The following is a 19,875-nucleotide window of genomic DNA, read 5'->3' on the forward strand; positions in this document are numbered from 1 at the left end:
AAAATAAACTGATTTAACATTGTAGCGCAATTATTTCTGCCATCTGGTGTCTTCATTGATGCCAACTTCTATTCAGACAGTGACTTTCTGATGGTATATCGAACAAAAATATTGGTGGGTAGTCACATATCGCAGTGAGGCATGGAAAGGTCTGCTTTGCCGTCATGAATTTTGATGTAAGAAAAGCATCATTTCTCAGAGCTACTTTGTTTCCTTCCACCATTTGGGAGCAGGAATCTGATTGCTGACCTTAGTCTGAATTCTCAGGCTAAATCTAATAATAGCCTACACGCTAGCAAGCGGAAGACTTCCAATTCAGCACCCGGACCTTGTTCACCAGTCCCTGTTTTGGTTTGGCTCAAGACGGACAAAGTTGTTGATGGGAAGTAAAAATGTGAATCGGCACAAAATTCCCAACCTACTGGACTTCTGGATTGCCGTGCCACAATGATTGCAAGAAACGAAAGCAGCAAAAATAAGTGCAAGTTCAAATGCACGACAATGGCTGTGGATTTATCGTACTGTTGATATCTGGAGGTCAACTCGGAGCACAAATGCTGGCGTTCTATGCTTCCCCTCTCATGGTGATGCCGCAGAGCGCGGGGCGCCCCTGCTGGCTGGCACGAGTCCCAGGGAGAACGGGCAGCAAAACAAGAGACCAGCGAGATAGAGGAGGGCTAAGCAACACTCTGTGACGGCTCATTCAGAAGGAGTGACACAAGGCTTTTGTCTCCACAAGGACTGGAAAACAAAACTCGCACAGAAAATTGTGATAAGCGCTTGTAGAGCCGTTGAAATGCAATCTCACAGAGCGACGAAAGCAAGATAATGACTGCCATGCAATAAATTAGCATTTGCCCATCTATGTCAGACAGCAAACACTAAACCCTTGAGTAATAAAGTCAACATTCGATGAGAAATTGTCTATTCTTAAAGCAGTCAGTGGAAATGCATTGAAAGCAGTGGTCCACCTGCTGTAAAGAGAAAGTTTCCTGTTTTATTTTTATTTAACTTAAAAATAACAACAAAATGCCCAGCAAGTGGTCTGAATAGATCAGCCCGTAAAATGTTACCCGTGGCAACCGATTCTTCTGCTAAAACTACCGGATGTTTTTCAACTCTCCTCCTTTCAGACTGGGAGTCGAAAGGAGACCGGTAGAGGTTTTCAACAGTAAAAATAAGGAAGTCATTAGCTGCTTATGGCACTTCAATACAAGAGGTGGCTCCATAAAGCACTCAGTAATGGCTAGCCATGCTCCCTGCACACGTATTTGGCGGTTTGCAAGGCGTACAAACGACACACATGCAGGCAAAAATGAAGTCGACACATGTCATTAAAACTACCTCACACAGAGCAGCAGCTAATGAGTATGTCATTTTCTGCGAGACAGAAATATTTAAATACTGCAATTATGGTTTGGTTGTATCGCTGCAAAGCAGCTGCCTCTTGGAGATTAAAATTTGAACTTGACAAAAAAAAAAAATGTTGAGCTAGCAAAACGTGAGTAGTGAAAAAAAAGTCTTCATAAATGTTTTAAAGCCCTGAGTAGATTTCTCTTTCTGGACATACTGTAACATAATCAGCCACTGTAATTCACAGTCAAGTCTTTATTTAGGGCATTGAGGTTGGCGACGCAGAGAGAGACGGAATCCCGTTGTGGTTTTAGCGTTCAGAAAAAAAAGAAAGAAAAAAAAGGGAGGTCAACACAGGCCACAGGTATGCGTCTATACTTCTGTGGGCATTAAAAGAAAGCAACCCTGAAGCCCAAGGGAGTGATCCCTGTAAGTGGGATAGAAGATTTTGGAGAGACCCTGGCGCTGCATCAGAAAACACCGGCAAAGACCAGGTGAAGAAGAAAAACAAGGGTTATCAAAAAAGGAGAGAAGGTAGGGCTCAAAGATGGAGCAAGTGAGGCCGGGGCCACGTCTGCTTTGATCTTTCAACGAGACCCACATGTTGTGGATTGGACTTCTCAACACTCCCACAGGCACATATGAGGCTTACTTCCCTTAGTCTTGCACTCGTATCGAACGCAGTCCCTTCATAAACAAGCTCAGCCTTATCAATTAACAAACCATGAAGAAGCATTATGATGTCAACTCAAAACAGAATACAACGGCCAGATAATATCATCAGACCTGTGATGAAATCCAACTAACTGAAGTCTTTCCCTAGACAGACTGGGCTCATTTCTAGTAATCACCTCTCCTTTTTGTACATCATTACCGCACGCTGACAGGATCTCAACGACATGCACGCTAAGTGAAGTGCTTAAATCTGACACCAGCAGTAGTGCTTATTTTGCTGGTGATGCTGAAGGTGACAATACGACAATATGGTAAGAAGAGCAGCACAACGTGTTTCACTAATTGTCCCATTAAAATGACAGGGTGACAGAGTTCAACCGGATCCATTCCTTTTTCTACTCCTAGATCTTACATGAAGACATGAGGTCAATTAGTTGGCCGTCATCAACTGGGAGAGAAGAGTACGGGATGATTTGCCGTCTGGGGACATAAACCTCTTTCACTACATCTTCACCATCCCTTCCTGCTCTCTTCCTGGCATTTCCTCTGACTGTCCTGAGGCATCAAGGGAGCATCTGGACATATTTTCTTAAGAGAGTGAAAAGAGCTGCAGCCGGCGACTGCATGGGTCCGAACACACACCAACTGTCATCGAATTACTTTGCATGTTGCTGTTGCTTTTAATTCGACTTCCATGACTAGCCGTCCTCGTGCTTGAAGGTTCCTTGATTTACTATTTGTGACATGCAGCTGATTTTATTGTACAGAATGTTTGAAAGGATCACAAATATGAATTTTACTTAGTATACAGAACAGGCATCTTCTTTGCATGACATTTCACCTTATTTGTCATGACGTTTTTGACTGTTGATGACGTATCATCATCCAAGATCTAAGATATGAATATTACACACGTGAAAGTGCACCATAACTCTATATTTTCCCAAACTAACTCGCAATCTCATGTCAACTGCTGAAAATGTCTATCCATCTCTCAGCGGGAGCTCCACGTTCCAGACTGAAAGACTTCGAACTGAGAGTAATCCCAGAGTGGTTAGAGGTCAGGAATGGAATTCCACTGCAAATATATTCTATAAATACTTGAACATTGTGGATATGGACTGTGGGTGTGAAGAAAAAAAAGCACACACTAGAGGTGTAAATTTCAAAGTGAAGTCATTTCTACCACTACGTCAGAAACTGATTTTGGGATCTTTGAACTTGTCAGCTCGTGAGGTGTGTGAGGAGTGCATTGTTCTTTCAGACTGGGTGGATAAGTTAAGAAGCTTTGATCATGACCTCATGCCATTTATTGCTTTCTTTTATTGTACAAATTGCCTTTGGTATAAGATGATCTGCTTCTCTGATGCAGGCCTCGCATTTGTGCTTTGCTAGCTAAACAGCAGGAACCAGTTGGGGGGGCCATGGGAACTGGGCTGGGATTATTTATAGCGGGAGGGGGGCTTGGCAAGAGCTGCATCTACTGCACGAGGCTTTGGAGGAATTTCCAAGGTTGCCCTCTGACCAGAATTTCTGCTGAGCACTGGAGCTGGAATAGCTCAGGCTCAAGTGGGACATCTGGACTGATGAGGACAATTAGCTTGGGACGAGCAGGGAGTGGACGCAAGTGATAAGTACTGTAGAGGAGGGTCCAGCAGAGGACTGCGTTAAAAGGAGACCTGCCTGTTTCTGGCTTTTTAGCCACTATGACGCACAACATCGTGTGATGCACATATTGTACCTGTAGAGTGAACATCAATCTCAGAACATTGGAGGCAGGGTGGTTGATTTTAATCTGTACAGAACTTTGAGTTGCAATTCTTGCATGAAAAGCGTTTTATAAATAAAGTTTTGATTGATTGATTGATTGAATACCAGACATTATGTTTTAGTGATGGGAAAATGAAGCTTCATGAACCACTTGCGATATCATTTTACTCCTCTAGATGGTGCTCTTGGTTTAAAGATAAAGGCTAGTGCAATGGAATGTGATAACATGTCCACTTGCATTTTGAAACCAAGAGCCCCATCTAGAGGAGTAAAAAAAATATCACAGGTGCTTCATGAAGCTTCATTTTCCCATCAGTACAAGTAAGCAAACTCACAAAAAAAAGCAGTAATGTTATGTACGACAGTTAAGGAAATTGCCTATCTAGTTAATAAAGGTTTTCATGATATAATTCCTTTAACCCTAGAAAAGAGTATTTCTATTTTTGTCATTTCTAAAGCTGAACAAATTAGAGGTCTGTTTTTGACCTTTGATCCAACTGCTTAAAAGGACAGTCAAACAGAAAAGTGTTTAGGTTGGAATCTTCTGGTTGATATGTGGCAGCTCAGCACACACAGTTCAGTTCAACAGGGCAGTTCAACTCTTTTGACAAAAGTCTGCACATGCAAGGATGCCCCCTCTTGAAACATTCATCTTTGTCTATGTCTTTTGTTGTTACAGTGTGTTCACTGAAGTGTAACGTGCCTGCTCCCTAACCCGATTGTTTGTCCTTTCATCAAACTGCAAAAGCCCACAGGGCCGCCTGTCAGAGCCAATCCCGCAGGCCAAAAAGCCCAATGCCAACACTGTCTGCATCGCTAACTGTGTCACTGCAGCGGAGTCCGGACTCGTCAATGAATATGACTCGACATATGGAAGAACTGCACGTTCTCATTCAGCAAACTCCGAGACACTGCAGGAGTGCGGTATGTAAATGATTGTTTGCTTGGTTTAATCATAGGTGGTGTTTTGTTCAATATTATCAAAGCTGGCTGAGTGTTGATTCAGCAATGCAATCAATGCCAGTGACGTTGATAGGGTGTGGCGTTACTCGTGTGAATTCTGCTATTCCAGTTTGAATGATGACTGCTGGTTGGCATGACACGAAATTAGAAATGAAGACAAACTGGGCTACAAAGGGACACTTCTTACAGCAAGCTAATAGGCTAATAAAGTCCAAGTATATAGTCTTGCATATACTGTAGTTTGGATGCTGTGGGCGGCAGCAACAAATGAAGGCAAAGAGAAGAAGTTAATGGCTAGTTGAGCAAAAGCCACAGCGGAACACATCACTATGAAGATGCGGGTGAGCGCCGAGCCAACCGCTAGCCTTCTGCACGCTTCTCACTTCAAAAGCTGGCAAATGAAGCCGAATATGACATACACAGCCGTGCCAGCTTAGTCACAAAGCTTTGTTACTTAGTTGAGGAAAGAGTACGTTTGTCAAACCAATACAGATCCACTCCTCTCCACCCACCTGTGAAACTCCTACGGCTTAGGAAAACAAACACACAGCCCCTTTCTACCCATCCGGGGTCCAAACACAGCTGTCATGTCATTTGACATCATGAAGAGGAGGCGTGAGGAAGCGGATGGGCAGGGCAGGCTTGACAGCGAGGTGACAGTGAGACGATGCCCGCTGGAAAGACGACCACCAAACTGCAATCTCACTGTACCTCAGTACTGCTGTCTGTCGGAGTCAACTATAAGCGGAAAATATGCAACAAGTCAGCAGGAAGACGCACCCATAAACAGAATGTCGCCTTCTCTAATGAGGAACAAGAAAATCTGGGCTTTGACAAAACACCTCGTCGCGGTGGAGTCAACCGAGCACCCCACAGCACATATGCAGTTTACTTGCACAACAATTACAGAAATGCTATCAGTTTACATGCAGGCAATAACCCTTTAAAAACCTGAATATTGGCAATATTCGGGTTTTGAAAGGCCATGTAAACACACGCAATCACCCGATTATGCTTATTCGGGTTTCTAAAAACGTGAATAAGCCCCCAACTGGAATACTGGTTCATATAAACAGAACCGAGATACCTCGAATCAACAATCATCAATCATCAATCTTCTTCGTCTCCTTTTCCTCGTCTTCGCTTATTTGCACTCGCAAGGAATCTTGGTCTTTGTAGTAACGACTTGTATGCGCAGCGCCGTCCTACACGGGCCTGTTTTATCTCCAGCTTTCCGTGTTCAACAATACACGTCGGTGTAGGAACACTAGATGTCACACACATAGTTCCGCTTTATCCAAACAAAGTAAGTCCGTGCTTGTGGCGTGCACCGACAAGAACCGCACTTCTGGAGCGAGTAGGAAACCGACTACTTTATTTAGCGTGGTGAGTGACATGAATATAATGTATTGATTGTATTGACCGTTTAAAGTTAGAAGCGGAAATGACGTCTATTTCTGCCATGATGGTGTCCGTCCTTCACCCCCTTACATCGGGTTATTCTAAACGCCATGTATACGGACGGAGGTAACTCCGTCAACTTGCACATGTAAACGTGTTATTCCGATTGTTCCAGAAATCCGAATTCTGACCATAACCCGAATATTGCCTGCATGTAAACGTAGTCAAAAAAGTCATTCAGTGTTCAGTCGTTACAATGCCATCCTCATCTCTTTTCTTGCCGTCAAGTGGCAGGATTAGGTCAAACGGTGGCTTCTTACCTCCTCATCTGGTCAGGGGTCGGAGCATAAACACCCAAACGGATTGGTGGATCCACATCCAAAGAGTTCAGGAACATGGGAGCAGAGCACAAACAAAAATGCCAATACGTTAATATTTGAAATGTGAAAAGCACAACCTTTTGAAATACAGTTGCTGCGTTCATACTAGTTCATCGTTTCAGAGACTTCAAAGTCATTTAATATCCACTTCAGATCCATTTTGGAATAAATGACATGTAAATGAATGGACAAGTTAAACACACTACCATCGACACTTCCTTGCCAACAAAAGGCCATTTTATAAGCGACACACAACACATGTGGTCCACATGACATTCCTGAGCTGTGCTAGGGTGGCAATTTGCTTGGCTTGTTCCTTTCTCCTGCAGTCCCTCCCTTGACCTACATGCCCAGATCCTCCACCAGTGATGCTGTCAGCCAGCCACAGACGGCATGCAAGGATGGTCCCATCTTGGAATGCCGCTGCTCACTGTGCCACCGATCCACACACCGCGTTCTCTCTCTCCTAACGGCGGTCTTTTCCGGCCACACTTCGTTTATTAAAAGATTCGAGCTGTGTTGCTTTATTTGTGTAGAAGGCTTATGGGTTCGATTTTTGATTTCAGACCACTTTCTTGATTGCAAGTGTTTCCTGGCAGGTAGATGGAAAGATCCATGTCTCAAATGTGGAACTAAATGTCACATTGAATCCTCGTCAAAGCGTTGTTTTCTGGAATTGTCTCACCCCTCTTCACACACCCAAAAGCCAGACATATAAAAACTAACATTTGAACATACCACTGAGATGTCAAATGTTGAGGGCCCACAAAAACGATTTGGCATAAGGCGGAGGTGCAGACACACGCGCACAGAACTTGAGCTTGCTTTCATTAGGGATTCCTTTGACGTAATCACATGATGGTATTAAACCTCTCTCAAGTAACTAACAAACTACATCTACAATAATAAACACTTTTAAATTGAGATCTTGCCGTGTGCCAAAATTAACTGCATTTTTCGAATTTAATACAGTATATCTCCATGACTAACCTGGAAATCAACAGAAACCTCCGCCAATGCTTCTCTCTAACCTCCTCATAAATCACATTTTAATGGAAAAAATATCTGCCTCAAATAAAAACCAAATATCAAAATTTATAGAAACATGGTCTACGTATATAGAATTTTTTAACCTAATTCTGGTTACTTAATTCTGTCTGTTAGCGAGAGCCACTACATCGTGATAACTTACATTGATGTTTCTGCATTTGGCAATTTATTATTATATTATATTATTAGTATGGGATTTTTTTTAATGGGCTTTAGGTGAACTGATGAATACACACACACTCGCACACACACACGCACATACACATACTCACCCACATACAATTTTTCTATATATATATATATATATATATATATATATATATATATATATATATATATATATATATATATATATGTGTGTGTGTGTGTATATGTATATATATGTATATACTGTATATTTAAAAAAAAAAAAAAACATTAATTTTTTTTAATTTATTAGTTTTTTTTAAAAAAGGAGAGCAATGATGATGTCAAATCGAATGAACAATACTGAGCTCTCCTGGAAAAAAAAACAAAAACAAAACACAAACCTCCGCCCACGCTCCGAGTTAGAGCTCTGTTCATCTCCCACATTATCGTCCATCCAAGCATCATCAACTACCTCCCTTGAATTTGGGCCACGTTTCAGCCTCATTCCCGGCCGCCTCTGCCTCCGTATCACAAGACTCCTCTTCTCCAAACAACTATAGTTAACTCAGATGGAGCGCTCATGAGACCCGGCTGAGTGATAAGAGTTTTCTAACGTGATCAAATGCAAGCGAATGGGATTTGGTGCCATGCAACCCCGTTTTGTGGCTATCATACCTCAGTTTGTTTAAGGCTATCAGATTTAAAACAGGTATTAGTTACATTGTGCATATCACTGTTCATTTACATACACACATTATTTTTATTATTTTTTTTTTTTTGCTCAAGAGAGCAATGATGGTGACATGTCAAATCGCTAAAATTACCGAATGAGCTCTCCAGAAAAAAAAATAAATAAATAAAAATAAACATACACACATTATAAAGACCACTGCCTGAACCCTAAAAAACGACTAGTAAACAAGACAGGCGGATGCCATCCAGGCACCCATGGCAGCAGAGTGCAACAATATAAGTGCAGTACTATGATTTTGACTTTCTTCCCCACCCCATAGGGAAAATTGTGCCCCAGCGATAACTGTCATAGGACTGTCATTTTTTATTTTTATTTTTTACACCAAACTGAGAAGCAGACCAAACAGGCATCCAAGGAGAGATGTTCGAGTGAGAGGTGCAGACAAATGGCGCCGCGCCCCTTGAGCTAATGTAGGGGATTTTGGTGCCTCGCTCATAGGCATCTCGATAGTAGTCAGGAAGTAGACTAGCATATCTTGAATAATATTATAGAGATCCGGACATCATGTGACTATTTCTCTGAACACGCCCCCCCTGCGGCAGAAAAGTAGCAGCGCAGCGTTATTGGACTACAACGGCGAGGAGGGCGAAAACTAGCGTTTATCCGTTAACTTTCCGCCCAAGAGCATTGACAGTCACTTTGATGAAAAGGACATGATATACATGCGCGAGGTGGACATGTTGGATTGCCGATGAAGTGTCAGGAGTGCTTTTTTTTTTTTTTTTTTTTTTTTTTTAACTTGGCGACGCTGCTACGTGGAATTACCTGATTATTTATGTACGTTAGCAATTTAGCAACTGCTAATCCGGCCGCTGTCATTTATGCCATAAAAAGTCTTCTTTATGGTGTTGGTCAGTTATTAAATTCAACTGTGTAATATCTATTAAATCGTAGCAGCACAAATGAACGAAACAGACTATTTCTCCCACATTTTGTGTGTGGTAGCAGTTAGCATCTGCTGATTCAGCCACCATGTACAAAGTGCAACATTGGCTACACATCGGTTCCTCTTTTGGTAGCCTGGAGCCATGTTCGATACTTTTTTTTTTTTGCCTCTTCTCGTTGTGGCAGCTAGTCCACAACAGCTGTCAATCATTGTTAAAGTGTGGCGTTTATTCAAAGAGGCAGACAAATTTTCTATGCTGCCAAAATGGCTGCGCTAACGCCCATTTTGGGATGCGTGACGTCAACATCCGGCCCTCTATTAAGAATATTAGTGTGTGACAGATGTGCTGTAGAGGAATATGCAGTGCAGAGCAGCAGAGGGGATGAAAATCAATAATACAGTTAACCCCCGTTTATTGCAGGGGATACATTCTAGTCCCACCTGCGATAATATAGAGAAGTCAGATGCAAGAGAAAAAAAACATTTTACCCCTGCATTTTTTAATGACACTTTTAAAAGTGCAATTACTGCTTAGCCACTTTTCTCATTCTCTTGCTTGCACAGTTATGCAAATAAAAGGCAAAGTGCATTAGCTCAAGCTGTTTAACCCACTCAGTTGAAGTTTACTGCAAAACTGCCCCCCCCCCCAAAAAAAAAACCCGTACAATTGAACAGGTTATATTCAAACACCAAAATGTTCGACCAAAGCTTATAATTTTATCTAGTGACCAAGTCTGCTATATCCAAAGCACCACAGACAGGACTAGCGCATACAAATAGGGCATACAGCAATACTTACTGACAGGCATATATTCTGCTCTGAAGAAACAATTAGTTGGGGACCTTCTCTGCCTCTTCTTGCCTTAACTACGCTGCATTCTAACAGCGAGGGCTTGTCAATTCATCGCAAAGAGTACAAATGTCTCATTCAGAGCTAACAAAATGAGCTCAAATCAAGCACAGATGTGATTGTACTGACTGACGCTTCTTGCAAATTAACACATCTCTTGTGTTGAGGATTACTGCAGAGTAAACAAACAGAGTCATTCTTGCACACATCCCACTGCAGCCCTGAATATGTTGCAGAATACAGTATGCTTGCCCTAGAAATAGTTTGGCGTGGCGAACGTTGCTCCTACTCTTGCATAACTGCAGGGGGATTAGAGGGGGAAAGTGGCATGGTTTTTGCGGATTTGGGTTCAGGGCAGAGTGAAACACCTGAATCATGTTGACAGTCAACAGCACCTGGTGAGCGTTGACTCGCCCTTTAAAGGGTTGATTAACACATGAGACGGCAATTCACTCACCGTGGTTGAACATCGCGGAGCGAAGGCGGTTGCGGCTGGACGAGTACTCCATCGCGTTAACTTTCACTTCGACCTTCTTCTCTCCCTCTTGGTCTCCCTTTTTTTCTTCCTTTTGGTCGTTCTTCTCGCTCGTTTGTTGTCTCGGTCGCAATACAGCCGTAAAGAGGGTGACACTTGTCGTGTCCGACCAGACAAACCCGTCCTTTCCGCGTCTCCGTGTGTGCGTGCTGTCTTCTTGACTGACTTGCTCGCTTGCCTTCTGCCGGGCTGGTGACGTCACGGGACGCAGGCGCTTGCCGCAGCTGCGTCGGAATGAAAACAATCGCACGTGCACACGATGCGTGAAGAGTGACGTGCACACGCACGCAAAAACATACCCGGGAAAATGAGCAGAATGGCAGAATTACGTCACGTTTTTTAAAAAACAAAACAAACAAACAAACATTTGAACTGAATAGCATTGTAGAGCAAGTTCCACCATTTGTGTGTGTGTGTGTGTGTGTGTGTGTGTTCTGTACATTTTTTGAATGAGTATAAATACCTTGAGTCACTGAGTTAGCTATATTATCGAGGGTCCTTTATTATTTTTTCACATTTATTTAGCTTGCTTTTTTCTCTTATAGTCAATTAAAACGTTTTTTTTGTTTTGTTGTTTTTTTAGTGGTTAGAACGACAGCCTCACAAACAGTTCTGAAATGTGAGAGTTTATACAAATCCCAAGTATTAGTTAAATTATTTATTCAAAATGAAAATAAAAGAAATACTGAAATAAACTGACTGCAATTATTAACTGGTTAATTATGATTAAATCTGAAGAACATAAACATGCAAATGAATTCTGATTAAACAATTGTGCATCTTTTACATAAAAAAATATATTAGTTTAATTTATTTCAAAGGGCCATTAGTTCGATCAAACGTCTATACTCAATCAAGACTTTTTAGATAGTGACATCTTGTGGCTGAAGTGAAGCACGACTCGTCTGTGTGTTCTGTTTTTTCCCCCCTCGACTTGTATACTATACACACACTAACTCAGGTTTCACTAACCTTTTGGAAACTGAGAGGTACTTCTTGGGTACGTATCTTAATATGTGATTATTAATTAAAGAAATGAAGATATAATTTGTGAACACACTAAACATGTGAGTTCTCACAATAATCGACAAATAAAACACAATATCCAACACAATTTCTATAAACTCTGCCAGTGTTTACATTTTCAAATGATAATTTCTACAACATTTTAGACAATCACTGTGTAACATTAATGCTAACAGGCCCGCGGGCACCATGTTGGTGTCCCCTGCACCAACTATAACTGTTCGTTATGTTGACCTGCCCAAAATATAGATAATAAAGGCTAAGTGGTATTAAAAAAATGGATGCTGATGTCATAAATGAGCAGACTCGTTTCTTTAAGGAGCAACAATTTATTTTCAGCCGTGACAAAGAGTAAAAAGAAAAAAAATAACATTCGTCTCAAGAGTCCGAATGCTCACGTTCAGGATTTAAAGTGCAGAATTGTTTTCACAGCTTGTGTAAAACTTAAATAAGACAACAAAAGAAGTATAATATTAAAATATCAAAACTGAGAGTGAAGCTTAGGAAAATATAAATATAAGCCAAGGACAAGAAGAAAATCTTGTACAAACAGTATCAGCTATGATATTCAGTCCACTGAAATCAGGCTTGCACGTATGGTACAAAAAAAAAAGAGTAATTAGGAAATCAGGTCATTTTTCAAGTCGTTGGCAAGGCTAGCTTACAACAAAGGCACAGCATTGATCAGAGGTATCGATCCTTTGCAAAGAAGTGCTGCGGCAACATTCTAATTGATCATCACATCGTCCTCACCGAGACATCATCAACATGCTCACATGGCTCACACAGGAATTACAGATTGTAACATGTACATTAGTAACACATCACCGCGGAATGGTTTGCTGTGAATTAGCAATATTGACTAGCAGGCTATATAGTGATCACATGCTCTTTACGTCTGTTGCTGTGTTCTGGATTGACTTCATGGTGAACGAACACCAGGACATGACGGCCCTGAGCCAAAGGAGTGATTAGGTGAAAGTTAAGAAATCGGCCAAGCCATCAGACACTACACACAACATGGTTGACAAAGGACCACTGAGCAAGGCAGCAAAGCAGAGTTGGGACATCGTATCCTCGGAGAAGCGAACAGGAAAACTCTATCCTCTGGAGCTTTCAAACTGGACAAGCTTGTGTCTTGAACATTTAGATTGTAAACTAAATTGCCACCATAGATTATGTTCAAAATGTGTCAAATGTATCATTTTACTAATCAAGCCCAGTTTGATTACAAGAGGATGGATTTTCCTGAATGTAACATTTTAAAAGGCTCAACCACCTGAACCAACATTATTTCCTTAATATCACAAGTAGCCCAAAGAAGGAAATAAAAACAAACATGGCTTTAACCAGCCATTTGGTTAATATAGTGCAAATGAAAATCTATACAAAAGATTTCAGTGGTTTCCATATATATAAAAACAGATGCTGTTATGTTTAATATCTATTCAAAAATGTTATTTAACATCACAATATTCAGGCTTAGAAGGCAGACCAACTATAGCAATTGTACCATGCAGCTTGTAAGCCAGCAATATTTTTTTTTTTACTTTTTTTTAGTTTACAGCCAAGAGATTTAAAAGGTGCAAGTGAGAAATTTATTGGAAGCCATCATTTCCAAAGCGGTGCCATTGTGCACATTACTGCAATGGACATAGACAGATGTGTAATGTGTAAAGTGATATTTACAGACAGAATGTACATGTAAACATACAGTAGGTGGACATACACTATGAGCCAGTATCTGCTACTATTAAGATGACCAATATAAAGTTATACTGTATACAGTATACATAGCTATTCTAGCATGAGTGTTTTAATCATGTTCCAAATGGGAAGGTAAAAGCTTTGTAGGAGCAGTCAACCAGAAAGCGGATTACACATTGTAACACCTCATGAGATGAAATGGAAGGACAGCGATGTAACAATTAATCATCTATCAAATGCTGACCCCCGTAAACTGCAGTCAAAATCTTTCAATCTCCATAATTGTCAGGCCAGCCAAGAAAAATATGGCAATGACGCAAATATGTATAGAAAATATGTCTTTACATTTACAATATTTAACACATTTACAATGTTGCCATTTATGTACACTAGTGCACATTGGAATACTGAAGATAGCACATTACCAGGGAGGACTAACGCATTTTAGCCATAATCATGTGTGTGTGTGTGTGTGTTTGCATGTACCTCACAGTTAAATCAGTGCTACACAACCAGCATTAACAGTTTGGGGACATGATGAACAAGAATGAAAACCTAAATGGACAGGCATGCACTCTCTAGTCAGCCGTAGAGAAGTTTTCAAATTCAGCTTGATTTGTTTTGTGACAAAGACACTCTACTAAAAACACGCGCACGATGTTTTCTGTAGAGGTCCAAACTCGAAGAATTGTTTCATGCCTTATTATTTAGCTGCTTTAGCCACATAAATATATCCTCTACTAATTGCAAATGTAAATCTACATTATACAAGAGTGGAGTTATGGTTTGAGGGTGGATGCTCATGTCGATTTAAGCATCATGTGCAGCAGAATGCAGCTGTCATAGTGGCAAGTCTCTCCACTGGACTTTGACTATGTGCGCGCCTCTTCAACAAGTGGCTTTTCAAATGCACGTTTGTCCCCCTGAGTCTACTCGCGAGGCCTGAGCCAGGCTGCACGTATTGCATCGTGCCGAGAGTTGCGATACATGATTCGGACTTCGCAGGGAGCAGGCTGTCACTTGGACCCTCTTCTGTCCCAGTCCAGTTTTATTTACTCGGGTTGTTCAGGGTGGGCGTGCAGGCCGTTCTCGGACCGAGTGATGCTGTTGTTCTCCCAGAAGGCCCTGTGCAGCTGTTCCACTTCAGACACGAGTGGCAGGCCCATTTCCAGGTGCATCTTCAGATTCCCCAACCATTCCTCCAGTTTAGAGAAAGCCGGGCTATAGATTTAAAAGGAACAATTAGATACCAATCTCAAGCCATTTTTAAAGAATGTACACTCTAAAAAGAGAATTGTTGAACTAACTTAAGATTAAAAAGAGAATTGTTGACCAACTCAATAAAATTGCTTTAAGTGGTAACACGCTATTGAATTAATTTCATCCAAAGTGAATATATTAAGTTTAATGAGCTCATGAATAAACTTTTAATATTTACTTTGGATTAATTTAACTCATTCATTCCAAGCCATTTTCACTGAAGCAACCCCCTTCGCTCTCGGCTAGGCCCACAGAATATTGTGTTCGATTGCCATAAAAACATGGAGCCTGCCAAAAGTAAGATTAGAGTTTCTTCTTTCATAAGGAAAAAAAGTACATTTGTATCTATTTCCATTTTGCAGCAATTAGCATTAGAATATAGCGAAATTTTAGCATTATTCACAAATCTGTTTAAAATAGTGGGGAAAAGAGCTTTTTGCAACATGGTCCTGGTTGATCTCTTATACTCTGCAGTCACCTGCTGGCCGTTTTTGTAATAACTACCATTGCTTCAAGCATTATTTTCAGTTCAGAGGCCGCATCAAAACCTTCTGTATGCTCTAGCATAAAAAACAAAACAAAAAAACGTGTAAACACATTTTTGGGAGCATGGTAATATTTAAAATAGAACGTATTTATACATTTTTGGGAGCAAATGCGTTAATAATAATATATCACTTTGCATTAACTTAATTCAATCGAGTGTTACCCATTTGAAACAATTTTATTAACTAACATTTAAATGTTTTTTTTTATGCTAGAGCATTCAGAAGGTTTTGATGCAGCCTCTGAACTGAAGAGAATGCTTGAATTAATGGTAGTCATTACAAAAAAAAAGACCAACAGGTGGCAGCAGAGTATAGGAGATCAACCAGGGCCATGTTGCAAAAATCTCTTCCTCCCCACCTGTTTTAAACAGATTTGTGAATAATGATGAAACTTAACTATATTCTAATGCTAATTGCTGCAAAACAGAAACAGATATAAATATACTTTTTTTCCCTGATATAAGAAGAGATTCTTTCTTTCGGTAGGTTCCATGCTTTTATAGCAATAGAACACAATATGCTGTGCGCCTTATAAAATCAGTCAAAATCCAGTAAAACAGCCGGGAGCGAATGGGGTTGCTTCAGGGAAAATGGCTGAGAGTGAATGCGTTAAGTTTGTCACCAATTCTCTGTTTATTCCTAAATTGGTTCAACAATTCTCTTTTTAGAGTGCAGTTAGTGTATGCATTAAAAGGACAGTTGACCTAAAACAAAGATATGAAGGATATGATTGCATCTCTTTATTAGGCTAAAGTTTGCCCACCCCTGCTCAACTGAGGGTCATTGTAATTTGACCAGGGGTGGCCCTGACCACCACGCAACTCCGCCCCTGACCGTCCCTTTATATGTGACATCTGACCGTTTATCAGCGTCGAGGTCACAGCACACAGCAGCGATTGGGAAGAAAGCCGTGGGACAATCGGGAGGACAGTAGTGCTCAAGGAAGCCCGACACATTCAATCCGAAGTCCACCGCCCTGGGGAGGTAGTCGGGGTCAGCATTGACCCTGCCGATGATCTGAAAGGACACATAAAAACAAGAGTGAGCAGAAACGACGGGAATTCTGCCCTTTTGTAGTAGAGAGCACATAAAACCTCCAGACCAAAGCGGATTGTTTCCAGCAGACCAGAACTGCAGTTTGCCTTTCTGCCAGTAACCACATAAGACAACTTTTAGCTTGCACCATTCAGACTGTAATAGTGTCCCCTCTGGAAAAGTCGTATTATTGAGCCTTTGAGCAACCTAACTTTGACCAGATTAGGTTAATGGAGTGTGGCCAGGGACAAAAGCACCAGCAGATAGTTTTCACTTCTTTGGAAGTTTGGAAAAAGGTTTCCTCAAACATGACTGAATGGTGACCAAATAAGCATTAGCTACATTTTGTGAGGTTGCCCAGATTATTGGGGACCAAATTTTGCACATATCGATTGGTGTGACTCTTTAAATGTCACAATTACACAACACTGGAACTACGTGCCGAGTTAGACGTGAATTTCCATATTACACCATGACTATCATGCTCGCCTCTCTCACCTCGCATAGCATAATACCGAACGAGAAGATGTCCACCCTCTCATCGTAACTCTTTCCTAGGAAGGAGGGAAGAACAAAAATAGGTTACGTTTGAATAATAATAATAATAGTAATAATAATAGTAATAATAATAATAATAATAACAACAACAACAACAACAATAATAATAATAACAACAAAAACAATAATAATAATAATAATAATGATTTTTTTTTTTAAATGAGAAGAAGAGTGCTCTAATAAGACGCATATGCATTTCTCCTCATTCATACCGTGGATCATTTCAGGAGCCATCCAGTAAGGGTTCCCCACCACCGTGTACCGCTTCCTGCGATCAGGCCTCTTCAAACCCGACAGTTTACCCTGCGAAAACTTCTCCTCGTGTTTGTCGTCTACCATCAGCCGTGCCAAGCCAAAGTCTGCCACCACCACTGTGTTGTTCTTCACAAACACACAAAAATTGTCCTTCAGTTAGTATTCACTACCATTAGAGGGTTGGATTTAAAAAAAAAAATCAAGGGAAATAGCAGCATATTAAGATGTAATTTGCTGCTTGAAATTGAACTTGATGGAGTCAGAAGTGCATTATAAGAAGTGCAGTGCAGCGTGTGTTAACAAAGCTCAGCCTTGTTTTTCTAAGCGGCAGATCCGATGTGTTGAATAAGCAAAGAAAAAACATGTCCTTGAAACCACAAAAGAATGCTTACCTCCCGAACAAGGCAGTTGTGGGAGTTCAGGTCTCGGTGGATGATGTTCATGGAATGCAGATACGACTACATGACAGACAAGAAAACAAACATTTGTAGTGTTAGTCGTGAAAAAAAAAACTCTAGCAAGGGAACAAAAGTGCCTTGTTTGACTTCAAGAGGCCAACATTGTGACAGCAGGAATTCAAGTCATGCGTGGCATTGATCATTGTGCTAATGGCAAGCCAAATACACAAAAACGAACTAATCCTGATGGAATTCGTGAAGTGTTGATACGGTTGTACAACTCACCATTCCAGCAGTGATGTCCTTGGCAAAACTGACTCTCTGGTTCCAAGGGTAGTTGCTATCCTGGGAGAGGAAATTCACTGTTAGGTGTTGCCGATGAACCTTCATTTTGGACTGACTATCCTGAAAAACGACTGGAAGCAGACACTCAAAATCTCCTCACCATCTTCTTGATGATTTCCCTTAAGGTGCCACCCTTTATGTACTCTGCTATGAAGTTCAGTCGCTTGTCTTTGTAGAGGACGCCAATGAATTTGAGCACGTTGGGGTGATCCAAGCAACGCATGACCTTCACCTGATAAGACAGTACGATTTGTCAGTCAACAGCAATTAATTCAGAGGTCTTGTCATGTATAGTAATCAGTGTTCTGTGTCAGTTTTAGATTTTAGGGGTGCTTCCCAAACATGTCATGATGAGTGAAGCTCTCTTAATTTTTATGTACCATTTCTTGGTTTGTTTTTGTAGCTTTTTCAATTCTTGATCTTTTTAATATTGCTTATAAAATTAAGGCTAAATTTGTATTTATAGTAAACCCAACAAATGGTGCTTACTCACAACCTTGCAAGAACTGTTTTTCCAATTGAAAAAAGTGGAAATCAACCCAAAAAATGTTCTTTACAATAATGTGTCTTATGCGCCCCCACTACGGTAAACACGGAATTGTGATATTCCGCCAGTTTTTTTTCCCATCTCAGTGGGCGGCCATTTTGCCACTTGTTGACTGAAAATTATATCAGTTGTTCAAGTCTTAGGTAACAACCAATCACGCCTCAACTTAAAATATAGGTCAGTCGTAGCAACTGTGATGTCATTTTCAGTCGACAAGTAGCAAAATGGCCGCCCCCTTAAACAGATTAAAACAGCTGGAATTTGCAGTCTAACTCAATTCATGTAGTATTAACCAGGATGACATTTTTAGACAAGTGGGGGTGAGGATTATTTTAAAGAACATTTTTGGGGTGACTTACAATTTAAGTAGCTAGTATAGCCATGAACAAAAAAACAACTGAATGAGAAATATTTATATCATTTTCTACAAATAGTCCTCTCAAACTCAGAGAGTATGACTTTATTGTACCTGTATTTTGGTTACCTAAGACCTAGATTTGACCTGTAGTTACCAAGGTTATTTTAGTTAACGAAAACTAACGAAAAAACAAAAACTAAAATTCAAAAAACTATTTCGTTAATGAAATAAAATAAAAACGAAAATGCTTTTTAAAAAAACGAAAACTAACGGAAACTACATTTTATGTTTACAAAACTAACTAAAACTAACTATAATTATAGCAAAAATGTCCTTCGTTTTAGTCTTTGGTAATCAATTTAATGCATGAGCCTATGGGGATGATTTATTTTGATATTAACCGGAATCAGGACATTTGAAAGTGTGTCACACAAAAGTGATTTTATCTAGCAGCAGCCAATAGAAAAGCACCTTCAGATGACGTTGCTCCCATGGTATTTTTTAAATATTACGTAAGTAATAAACACTTAAAAAAAAGAGACTCTAACTAATACTGAAACTAACTAAACCTAAACTAAAACTAAGCATTTATGAAATAACTAAAACTAATAAAAACTAACAGAACCACCCTGAAAACTAATTCAAACTAACTAAATTTAAAAAACAAAACTCAAAACGAAATAAAAACTAACTAAAATGAAAAATTCCAAAACTATAATAACCCTGGCAGTTACACATGAATAAATCACTATTTTATTGGCCAGATGATGCATTAAAAATCAGTTTCAATTCATAAAGGTCGACATCAATGTAAGTCGTTTTGTTGCCTCTAGGTGGCAGTAGTATCCTTTTGTCTCTCTCCAATGAAAAATTGTGATGACACAGCATCCCAGAAGCCTACTTCCTCCTGGTCAAGCACTTCAGGATATTTTTTCTAGGAGGTTCCATCCTATGTTCTTTGGCACTAAACCATCCCCATTAACATGTAGACCTCAGAGAACACCACCCACTGTCAACAGCGTGGCTGGGCCTTATCACCAAGCGCCTTTGAGTAAAACCCATTTCACTTGATCCGGCCTTTGTGCAATGACA

The 19,875-nt window shown here is 40.4% G+C and overlaps 2 protein-coding genes across 6 annotated transcripts in view; both read right to left on the bottom strand.

The window, feature by feature from the left end:
* Positions 1-10,982, bottom strand: part of septin4b (septin 4b) — a 30,610-nt gene extending 19,628 nt beyond the window's left edge. Inside the window, exon 1 of the mRNA XM_077565264.1 lies at positions 10,669-10,982. The gene's annotated coding sequence lies outside the window, so the exon portion shown is untranslated. The remainder of the gene's footprint in view (positions 1-10,668) is intronic.
* Positions 10,983-12,087: 1,105 nt separating this feature from the next.
* The window catches only part of limk1a (LIM domain kinase 1a), a 43,665-nt gene continuing 35,877 nt past the window's right edge, over positions 12,088-19,875 (bottom strand). For all 5 annotated transcript variants that reach the window (XM_077566417.1, XM_077566418.1, XM_077566421.1 and 2 more), the window contains 7 exons: positions 17,979-18,110; positions 17,819-17,878; positions 17,528-17,593; positions 17,093-17,261; positions 16,821-16,876; positions 16,147-16,304; positions 12,088-14,700 (listed from right to left, as the gene is read on the bottom strand). In XM_077566417.1, coding sequence (XP_077422543.1) covers positions 14,532-14,700; positions 16,147-16,304; positions 16,821-16,876; positions 17,093-17,261; positions 17,528-17,593; positions 17,819-17,878; positions 17,979-18,110 — 810 coding nt within the window. In that variant the 3' untranslated portion in view covers positions 12,088-14,531. The remainder of the gene's footprint in view (positions 14,701-16,146; positions 16,305-16,820; positions 16,877-17,092; positions 17,262-17,527; positions 17,594-17,818; positions 17,879-17,978; positions 18,111-19,875) is intronic.

The sequence above is a fragment of the Vanacampus margaritifer genome, chromosome 5, assembly GCF_051991255.1.
Source record: "Vanacampus margaritifer isolate UIUO_Vmar chromosome 5, RoL_Vmar_1.0, whole genome shotgun sequence".
NCBI lineage: Eukaryota > Metazoa > Chordata > Actinopteri > Syngnathiformes > Syngnathidae > Vanacampus > Vanacampus margaritifer.